This window comes from Labeo rohita, chromosome 17 (genome assembly GCF_022985175.1).
Source record: "Labeo rohita strain BAU-BD-2019 chromosome 17, IGBB_LRoh.1.0, whole genome shotgun sequence".
Taxonomy (NCBI): domain Eukaryota; kingdom Metazoa; phylum Chordata; class Actinopteri; order Cypriniformes; family Cyprinidae; genus Labeo; species Labeo rohita.
In genome coordinates, this window is record NC_066885.1 from 24,222,786 (window position 1) to 24,234,214 (window position 11,429).

Genomic DNA, 11,429 nt, shown 5'->3' on the forward strand with positions numbered 1-11,429 from the left:
TTTTTTTTTTTTTTTTTTTTTTTTTTTTCCTGCAAACACATCAAAGACTCATGACTTAAAGACCTCACAGCATTGGCTCTTGCTGCATTTTTTTGTCTTTAAAAACCAGATGAGGATTAGTGTAATGACCTGTCAAGATGCTCAAATTGAGAAAACATCCTCCATCAACGAAGGCTAAGACAGTACTGTAAGTTTTGGATAGGCCAGAGATTCCAGCAGAGTTGGTTTGAGATGCTTTTTCAAGACTGGCCAGTGGTGTTGAAGGGTGGGTTCCATAACTTTGCCAACAAAGAGGTAGTGGAATCGTTGTTTTAATGCAGCAAGATCCTTGATTTGAATAATGATGCCATCCAAGTCTGGGATGCCAGGTTTTCACAACAAAACATGCCCAACTGCTACTCAAAAATAGCCTTGAAGTAGCCCAATCGTGTTTTATTGGGGGTCCTCCATTGAAAATCGCGTTCCGGAGAGTAAAATGCACTTTTTTTTTGGTGGGATTCCCCTGGTAAAATTAGCATTCCAGGGACTACATATTACGTTATTGGGGTCGCTTCAGCCCGCGGACATGGAAACAGTGTTAATGTAGCCCAATTCAGCGGGGAAAACTCCGGACTTGGGAACACTGATCAGCCATAATCTAAGTTTAAGGCATGATTGGCATGTTGAATTGTAGTAGGGGAAAAGTTTTATTTTTTTCCAATTTTTATTTTTGACTCTTTTAATGGTTAAATAAAAAGAATTAAAAAAAACTATCTGATTAATTTAAACCACGAAATGTACACAATTTAACAGCAATTTATTAAAAGGCCCTATGAAATACATTTAATTTTAATTCAAATTCAGTTTTCCAGATTCTGTATTTTCCATTAGTTTCATTACATTTTAATAATCAAAAAGCATCTCTAATTAATTGATTTTAATAAAGAATTAATTTATTTTTATTAGTAGTAGTAGTGGTAGTAGCAGTAGTAGTACTATCATCACATTAAGTAATATATTTCTGTCACAGTTTCTTCAAGTTAAACCAAACTTTTATTTTGACAGGTTGCTGTGAAGACCTTTAAGTTTCTGTTTATATATCATATGGTAGTTTTTTAAAAAGAAATGGAAAAATGTTCATGAAGTAACTCTCGGAGCAGTTTTAGAGATGATGTTTATGTGTTCATGTACTCATATATTGAGGCTGAAAAGACAGCAAGCGCCACATGCGCTTCAGTATGTGTGTGGTAACGAAACTGAGCGTCTGCACCATTCATTCACACAAAGACATGCAGAAAATGGAGGCTTATATTTAAATAGTAGCCTATTTTTTGGCTTAATATTCATAGACACTAGTCTAAATCATGTTTTGATTCAAGTGTACTGACCTACTTTTGATTTATTGATCTCAAATTGGGCAAATTCCATGATATTCAGCATTATACAGCAAATTCCATTTCTGTGACTGGATTCCACGATTCCGTCCACGTTTTCCACGTTGTGGAAATCATAGTACCCTACTTAACCCATGTAGTTGCCTTATATAACCCAGTACTTCTTAGGTAAGTACACAGTGCAACCAAACAGACATTTTCAAGCCACAAAAAGACAAACGTATTACTGAAAAATGCACAGTATACAATCATCCAGCCTAGGGTTTATACAGTCATAGAAAACTGCTTGTTCAAATGTCATGAGTCCTACTGGTTCTTCACTATACACAAGCTGTAAGAGCTGTCACACTGTAGAAGTGCAATCCACATTTGTGGAGACCCTCTAAAGTTCATCACAAAGATTAATTCACAGCCGCATTAATTCACAGTCAATGAACGTCACACTAAGCAATCAAAAACTCACATTTTCCTCTACGACAATAGAAACTCTTTATGATTACATAAATTTGTATCAGACGCCAAATTTGTGTCCAAAACACCAAACTCGTCAAGTGTTAACAGTGGTCACTGAGGTGGTGTTGTGAACGTTTTTTAATTAGTGGGCTATGCTAAGCCCATGTCAAGAGATCACCTACAAGATATGGCTCAGGTCTCTTCTTCAAGTCTATAGGAGTCTTTGTCTGTTTGGTTCTCCACCAGGCGCGAATCTTAAGTTTGATTGCAAATTAAAAAAAAATAAACAAATGGGTCTGGTGCCCCTGTGTCATTACCAGCAACCACATGTTTGCCTGTTTACCCGTTCCCAACCACTGCCAAGACTAGCGCCTGGTGGATAAACGAAAATAAACCGAAACCCAAGGGAAGTTGGGTGTTTTGTGGTTTGGTTGAGTGTTGAGAGCTCGGTCTCTAGGATACTCACGGGGAGGTGCTTGCGTTTGCGGCCAGGCCGTCCAACCTTGCGGACAGGAGTGCAGAGCGAAGGCATCTCATCAATAATCACGGTGTCCATTCTGGAGGTCTCATTCTAAACACACAGAAATGAACATCATTAACTATCATTGCTTAACCAAAGCCCTTACTGGCTTGTAGTCAAGCTCCTGGGCATTTGGCCATTTTGAGATCAATGGATAATAAAGAAAACATATTTTTAAAAATGTTGAGTTCATATTGTAATTTTCATGTTTCATAGTGTTTCATTAATTCCAAACATATTAGAATATATATATATATATATATATATATATACATATATATAATTTTTTTTGACATGTTCTTTAGTAGGGACACACAACATAATGGTGTGATGGCATCACCATATCAGTTATTGGCTAATAATGAGCATTTTAAAAATGTACAACTGTTGGGTATTGTTGACTGAACAATTATTGAATATTTACACTACAGTTCAAAAGTTCTGAGTGTTGATAGGAATATTTGTATGTTTTTTAATGCTTTTATGTTTTAAGTTTTTTATGCTTACCAAGACTTCATTTATTTGATCAAAAATACACTAAAGACAATAACATTGTGATATACAGTAGTCAACATTTGAAGTGGATCAAAACCTTTCATAAAAGTTGCCCCAAAACCAAAACAATACCCATTCTTGTTTTAGGACAAGTTTGATTAACTTTTTTGATCCACTTAAAATGCTGACTACTGTACACTACCAGTTAAAAGTTTTTGAGCAGTAATATTTTTTGTTTTTAAAGAAGTCTCTTCTGCTCACCAAGCCTGTATTTATTTGATCCAAAATACAGCAAAAGTGTATTTACTGTATTTTCAATCAAATAAATGTAGCCTTGGCAAACATAAGACTTTCAAAACCCACTTACCAACCCCACAAACTTTTGAACAGGAATGTAAATATCCAAAAATCCTAAAATTAATACTGTTAAAAAAAATCTTAATATCAGCCGATAACTGACATTGTGTGTCCTTAGTATTTTTAATGCATGCAGACAAAATAGTACTGTTCAATTTTATCAGCCATAACATGAAAATAATTATCAGCTTATCAGTATTAGACAGAATTTTAATATCAGTTCATCCTTAACTTTTACAGTAATTTAACCACACCAAATCATTGCAGTAGACAACAAAGACCTGAATCAACTGAATGAGTTTTTTAAATACCACTCTCCATCTTTCACGCCAAGGTTACTTAGATAATGAGAAAAGATAGTGTTTGAATGGCATCTTGCTTTTAGCCGAGATAAAGTGCGTGGTGATACAGCCGTGGAGAGATCCCGAACTCTCAGGGCGCTCTCCTGACACAGTTACAAAGACATTCAGTGGTTCATTCTCTCCCCTCATTCACTTTCTCTTTGTTTAACACAACCGTGTCTTCCCTCCTCAACAATAGGCACTCTTCGTCCAGCCAAGCACCCTAGGGTGGACTGGAGAGAAAAGATGATCCTAATGTAGCCGCTGCAGCTTCAGGGCTGGGCTGAATGAAACCACCGGCTCTAAATCAGAATGCAAATGAGGATGCTGTCCCTGTCTGCCATGACTACTGAGAAGTCCAGCATGGCCGAAAGATGGCGGGACACCACTGGAATTTCTTATTATCAATGCATCATGAAGCTGATATGAAGCTAAATAAGCAAATAGCATCTCAAGTTTTAAGAATATACATGTAAATATATTAAAATATATTTAGATTTAAAACATGACTCCTATTTATTTATTTGTATTATTTTTCAATATATCTATTTACTTAAAATCATAGTTACGCAGAGTTAGCAGTGCTTTGATTCTCTGAAGGTCTTTCAACATATTTTCTGACTAACCCTTCTAGCCTCACATGATGTTCTCATTACGTTACAAATAAACAAACAAAATGTCTAAACAAACAAAAACAAAGGGTGTGCACAGAAATCGACATTGCCTTGTGTGAACTCAGTAACACCGTCTACATCTTTGCTCTATTTCTGTCGGCAGCCGGTTATTTAAGGCAAGAACTGTTGCCAAGCAACAGGACTACGAGCGTAGCACGGGTCCATGGGTGCAGGGGCGGGGAAGAATGAATTCCCCTGTAAATCAGGCGAACGGCAGCCTCTCCTACACAAGCCAACACCCACGTCACTAAACGCTCATACGAAACAGAGCAGACACTATCTCTGATAACAATTCACTCGTGTTTACTAATTATGTTCACCGGAGCCTCTACGCTGACACCCGATAGCCCCGCAAGTCACCGGCGTGGAAATGAATCATGAAAAATTATGATGATATACTGAATGAAATATTGCACTGACGGATTTGAAGAGAGATTTAAAGGCACAGCTCACCCAAAAATGCTATTCTGTGGAACATGAAAGAAGATATTTTGAGAAATGTGTTTTTGATTTGGTCACCAAAACGGTTTGGTCCTACAAACTATTTTCTTTTAATGTTCCACAGAAGAAAGAAAGTCTTTCTGGTTTGAATCGAAGTGAGGATGAAGAAATGATGACAGAATTTAAATTTTTGGGTGAGCCAACCCTTTAATTGTGACATAAAACATATCACATCTGGAAAATGGAAATGTCAACTTTTAGAAAATGTTGCCTTGTTTATATTTTTTGGACAATAAGTGCTACATGATCTCATGACGAAAATGTACGCAAGACGCAAAATACGTACATGTTGCAGTTTCCAACAGAAATGAACACTAGAGGCGGTAAAACAGTGAGCAATTGTAATAATTTTCGTACTCAGTTATGATCTCCATATGTTTCGCTTTTCGGACGTAACAGGTTTGTTCAAAAGCTCAGCTGACACAGAACTGGACTTAGGATGCGGATCCATTGGGTACGAAAGAGCTAAAAGATGAGAGATCGAAAAACAAGCTAAAGCGGCATGTTTGCAATTGCGTTTTTACGTCACATTCGCTTTTGTTCACATTATCAAATAGGTTTAGGTGTAGCGCAGATGGTACGTTATTTTAAAACATTACATTAGAGTTACAGTGCCACTCAACCTGCATTTCAATTCAGAACTGCAGTGACACGTGCAAAACCAACGTCACATAAAACATACCATATGTACGTTCATCTGTTTCTGGGGGAATAAACTAACACTTTAAGCAACACTTAGTGGACATTTCGCATTGAATATGTCACAAAACCTACATGGCGGGCAGAGTTGACAGGTTTTCACTACAAAACCCTCCCAATTGTTACTCAAAACTAGCCCAAATCACATTCCGGGGGGTAAAATACACATTTTTTTGGTGGGGTTCTCCTGGTAAAATTCGCATTCGCAAGTTACTGGGGTCGTTTCAACCCACGGACATGAAAAACAACCCGTGGCAACAGTATTAAGGTAGCCCAATTCCGCAGGAAAACCGCAGACTTGGCAACACTGATGGTGGGACGTATTTGGCATCTTGTGAAAAAGTTCCCACAAGTACGTTTTCGTCATGAGATCAGGTAGCAATAAAGATTCATTTTGGAAAAATTACAGGTTCAGGGTTTCAGTATGAATATGTTAACCTTAAGGTTATCTATAAGCTTGTTTGTTTTAAACAAGGACAAAATTCGCATTTACAAGATATACACATTCAAAACTTACAGTCCCCCAATATGGCAGTAAAACAGCGAGCACTTGTAATCATTTCCGTACGCAGTTATGATTACAGCTCCATATGTTTTGCTTTCTTAAAGATTGAAAAACAAGCTAAAACGGCATGCTTGCAATTGCGTTTTTACATCACATTCACTTTTGTTCATACTATCTGGTAGGTTTAGGTGTAGTGCAGATGGTATGTTATTTTAAAACGTTATTTCAAGTCAGAACTATGGTGGCACATACAAAACCAACATCACATAAAACATACCATATGTATGTTCATCTGTTCCATGGAAAAAAACGAATACTCTTTTAGTGCCACTCAGTGGACATTTTACATCGAATATGTCATGAAACGTACATGGCTGTACGTATTTCGCAGGTTGCGAAAAAGTTCCCACAGGTACATTTTCGACTTGAGATCAGGTTGCAATAATAATTTAAAGGATTTATTTTGGTAGGCTGCAGTGGTAAGAAAAAAATTGTAGTTGATTGTGCAAAAATGACAGTTTTAAAGTCCCCATGAAGTAAAAAAATGGACATTTTTGGCTTTCATGAATATGTTAGCCTTAACATTATCCATAAGCTAGTGTGCTCCAAAACAACGACAGAATTCACATTTAAAACTTCCGCCAATATGGATCAACGATTTTGATGACATCACCCTGCTCATCAAACTTTCTGCCCAATCAAATGCTCTCTAGAATCTGCAGCATCCCGCCCACTACACTATACATGTCATTAATTCACAGAGTTAGTTATTTTCTGTACGAATTCATAAATTTGATGGTGTGTTCACACCAAACGCAAAGCGAATATGCGCACTGCGTCACTAACTCTAGATTACTCGTGGGATTACTCTAGATTACCCCATCAACCATGGTGGAGATAACTACGTTCGCTGCTTTGTACCTGTTGTGGAAGTCCCAAATACGCCGGAAAGCCAAACGCCGACTTGTCTGGGTTCACAACACCATCCAGAGGTGGATGAGTAGCCTATTAATCCTTCATTAATGTGTGTGTTACATTTTACTACTGTATATACACTGACATTTTTTTATTGATAGCAGCATCTCTGTAGCCATGCTGATAAAATATAACTACCACTACAACTGATTGTAATTGTTTTCTATGCTCCAGATACCTATATTATAAATTTCAGGCTACAGTAATGCTATCTTCCATTTTCTGATACAACCAGACGTGTCACTAAGCTCTTCCCTGATTGGCTAGCACAAGAACGTGTCATGAATTTTCTGTTCGAGTTGAAATTTTTCAGCTTGAATAGAGGCGAATTCGCAGGGGGCGACGTGAATGACGCAAAATGTGCGACTATGCATTGACTTTGTATGTTATCTACTCACGCAAATAATTAAATTTGCATTTGGTGTGAACACGCCAAAATGAACAAATGAACACATAATCAATAAAAAGCTCTGTTTATCAGTTGAATGAATCAGGCCAAATGTTATACCACATCACATCATAATTACCATAATTACTAGATGACAACCTGGCTATTCTACTCAGATGTTGACATCCCCAGAATTATGGCAACAATGCTAATGCCAAAATGAATCGGTTTAATCTGAGAAATCAATGGACAAAACCACAACACAAGTAAAGGTCATTATTAAAATACCTTATCAAATAAACTTTTATTTAGCCTTACATCAGCTAATTGTTCAGTTTGTGCTAGCTACATTAAACTGTACTGTATGTCTTCAATTATTTTCAGAAAATTATAATATTCATGCACTAATAAGACATTAACAATTGTCTATAACAGGATTATAATTAAATAGGATATTATATGATATTAAATAGCCACTTTGAGTGTTTCCACATGACACTGCTGCAGTCAGGCGGCACAAATTAGAAGATCTCAGAAAATTTTGAGTTTACATCAATTATGATTTCTTTGAAATATGTATTTTGGCATTTTTGCCTTTTATAAGAATAGGACAGAATATATAGACAGGAAACAAAGTGGGGAGAGAGAGAGTGGACAGGCTGCAAGTTGGGACTCGAACACGCTGCGGTATTGGGGGTATCGGCGCCAGCGTTATTATTTATGAGTTCTACAAAGACAAGAAGGACAAGTTGGAATCTCATAATTACGGTAATCCCGACATAGCGTGAACGCACCTTTAAGCCACAGAGTTAACATTAAAAATCATGAATATTAATTTAAGGATTCCATTCTGCATGAGGATTTAAAACATGTTGCCACCACTTTTTAGAAATCATTGCAACAACCATGTGCAATATTATGCTTAAATATAGTGACTTTTTTTTTAAGGTTCTAGCGTCAAGACACATTGTCTTTTCTTTTCAAAGCTTTTTGCATATACAGTGTTGGAGTAAGGCTTTTCGAAACACAAGACACTTCAGTGACAGATGTGGTAACTAGCCTTATTTCAGTCGGCCCACAGCAGGCCGAACATAAAAATGTCCAGGGACTCATTAACCTCTTACCATTTGATTTCCGTTCGTGTCACAGTTGAAGTCGGAGCTCTTGAATGCGGCGGCGGTGGTGACTGCGTTGGACGGCATCGCCAAATGAGTGACTGTTGAATACAATGCAAAAGTCGAAAAAGATCAAAACAAAAGAACAAAAAAGGAAAAAAATGATGACCCTCCTTCTTTAGGATCCCCTGTGGAAAGGAACACCATAATCAGAAGAAACAGCACTCGAATACAACATCCAGAATAAAAAGACACATTCAGAAGATCAGAATAATATGAGAAATTAGGTGCTTTCAAAACTTATATAGCCATACGGACGGACGTGTATGCAAATAAGACGTCACATTCAGGTTGTGCATGAGAAATCAACCATAATTATGCTTAATTTTTCAGTCTACTACACCAGAAAATAACGTATTGATGACTTGACTCAAAATGTACGCATTCTCCGACTGCTACACGAAAACCCTTCTCTAGGGTGAAATATGAACTCTTCGCTTTATGGTATTTCCTATTTTCTTCCTCAGAGCAGTTTTAAAGGGATCTGTGCATTTTATTCTTCCCTCCCATGTATGTGTGCTTCAATGTGCTTTCTCTACAAGTAGGACACCAAAGTCCCATGAAATTAGATTTGGAGGTCAATAAATTAGGCGAGTCTATCGTTAAAGGAATAGTTCACCAAAAAAATTAATACTCTGTCTTCTGTAGATTAATACTCTACTTACTGTAACGTCATTCCAAACTCATACAACTTCCTTTCTTCCAAAGGAAAACAAAAGAAGAGGTTTAGCAGAATGTCCATGCCGCTCTTTTCCAGACGATGAAAGTAAATGGTGACCACAGGCTCTGAAGCTCCAAAAAGCTCATAAAAGTCATCCAAATGACTTCTGAAATCATATGATAACTTTCTTTGTGACCCAGACCAAAATTTAAATAGTTGACTTTGAAATCTCAATTACGTATTTAGGGCCTATGTATTTATTCAAATATGCCATCTATGAAGAGATCTAAATGTCATTGTAATCTATTAAGATTATATATACAAATTAGATTTGAAAGTATGAGTCTGTTCGTAGAAACCTATATGGCTTCAGATGAAAATATGTGACCCAGGACCACAAAACCAGTCATAAGGGTCAATTTTTCGAAATTGAGATTTAGACATCATCTGAAAGCTGAATAAATAAGCTTTCCACTGATGTAGAACAATATTTGGCCGAGATACAACTATGTCAATATATGGAATCTGAGGGTGCAAAAAAATCTAAATATTGAGAAAATCGCCTTTAAAGTTGTCCAAATGAAGCACTTGGCAATGCATATTACTAATCAAAAATCAAGTTTTGATATATTTACAATAGGTATTTTACAAAATATCTTCATGGAACATTGATCTTTACCTAATTTCTTAATGATTTTTTGGCATAAAAGAAAAATCAATAATTTTGAGCCATACAACATATTTTTGGCTATTGCTACAAATATACCCCAGCGACTTAAGACTGCTTTTGTGGTCCAGGGTCACATGTGTCTTATAGTGGCACTGGTTGTGAATCACATAAGGGTGAGTAAATGACAGTATTTTAATTTTTGGGTGAACTATCCCTAACTCTTATCAAAAAATTACAAATAAATCAGAGTGGTAACCATACAGTAGTTTCTACCCAAATCCCACACATACATTAGAGTGACTAAAATAAAACTGAGGTAACTTCATATTGCAATTTTCATTCAAATAAAGGAAAACTCAAAACTGGACATCCCGTATTCATTTATTACTATTTTACAGTGGCATGGTATTTTAGTAAACTCCGGTCTCCACAGTACATTAATACAAGGGTAACGAGCAGAGTCATTAATATTCAATAACCGGTGAGATGTGTCACAGGTACCCAATCACAAGGTGTTGATTGATCACGTGTCTGTCATAATCTATAGCTGCATAAAAAGCTCTTTTAATCATCCGCTTCCTCGGATTATTCGGCTCTTATACATGACATGTCATTTCCAACAGGCCACGGCGGCTTAAAATAAGACCCTTTCAAAACCAAGGTGAGCTGCCTACCTAGACAGTACTTTGGGGCATCTTAAGCGTGTCTTTTGCTAATTTTGGGGCATCATAAGCGCGTGCGGAACAGAATGATTATCAAAAAATGCTGTCTAGGTAGGGAGCTCGTTAGGTTTTGAAACACAGCCATTGTTTCAAACAGAGTGGATTGACGCTACGCTTTCGAGGGGTTACAAATGAACGGTCATCAAGTTGAAGCTCATATCGCGGTGTATTAAGTCGCACATCTGTAAGAGCAGGAAAAACCACTGGCCACATCGAGCCGCCCCCCTCCGTATCGCCCCGAAAAACGGCCAGCCCCACGGCAGAGACTTATTTCGATGGCGGCTTAAGATTCTAGACAAGTGGATCGCAGTGTTATTTACCCGCTTCGCCAAGTTCCAGGCCTGACCCCTTTTTTTGTTTTCGCTGACTCCCGGATCCTCCTTCTGCTTCGCTCTCCCCGTCCTCCACCACCTCCCCAGCCGGCCAGCGCTCCTCCAGATGCTCCGCTCACACTGACTGCAGAGGCCAGCGCTCCGACAGCAGCTCCGCACGGGTCCTAGAGACAGTTGGTTACGGGTATAAGGCTTGCTTGTCAGACAGAGACATCATGTCTCATTCACGATCCTTAAAGTCTTCCTTAAAGTCGGCTTCAATTAAATATCACCGTATCTTTTTTCTAAATGCATGTTGTACATCTTATTGTGAACGATCCATCCTCGTATGTTTTATAAATGTATTTATTTTTTAGTTATTTCAATTAAAATGTCATAAATGGACCTTTTAGTGAAAAGGACAGTCTCTTCTTTGGTGGTGCAGGCAGGACTTCTCCAATCATTAGTCTGCTTATTTAAACCCTGCCCCTGCAAGCTCGCAATCATTTGCCTTTATTTTTTTTTTTAAGTAAAACCCACTTAACAATCAATCAAGTCCAACCTACGTTTTTTTCTTTGTTTGAATAATTAGTTAAACTCTTTTGGACT

At 37.5% G+C, this 11,429-nt stretch overlaps 1 protein-coding gene across 8 annotated transcripts in view; it reads right to left on the reverse strand.

Moving 5' to 3' along the window:
* dnmt3ab (DNA (cytosine-5-)-methyltransferase 3 alpha b) overlaps positions 1-11,104 on the reverse strand; it is an 82,860-nt gene extending 71,756 nt beyond the window's left edge. For 3 of the 8 annotated variants that reach the window (XM_051132918.1, XM_051132915.1, XM_051132913.1), the window contains exons 1-3: positions 10,830-11,103; positions 8,406-8,497; positions 2,293-2,397 (exon numbers count right to left, since the gene is read on the reverse strand). In XM_051132918.1, the coding sequence (XP_050988875.1) occupies positions 2,293-2,397; positions 8,406-8,483 (183 nt within the window). In that variant the 5' untranslated portion in view covers positions 8,484-8,497; positions 10,830-11,103. Of the gene's footprint in view, positions 1-2,292; positions 2,398-8,405; positions 8,585-10,829 lie in introns of all 8 variants that reach the window. The other 5 variants (XM_051132919.1, XM_051132917.1, XM_051132916.1 and 2 more) reach the window with 4 other exon arrangements.
* Between the last annotated feature and the right edge of the window lie 325 nt (positions 11,105-11,429).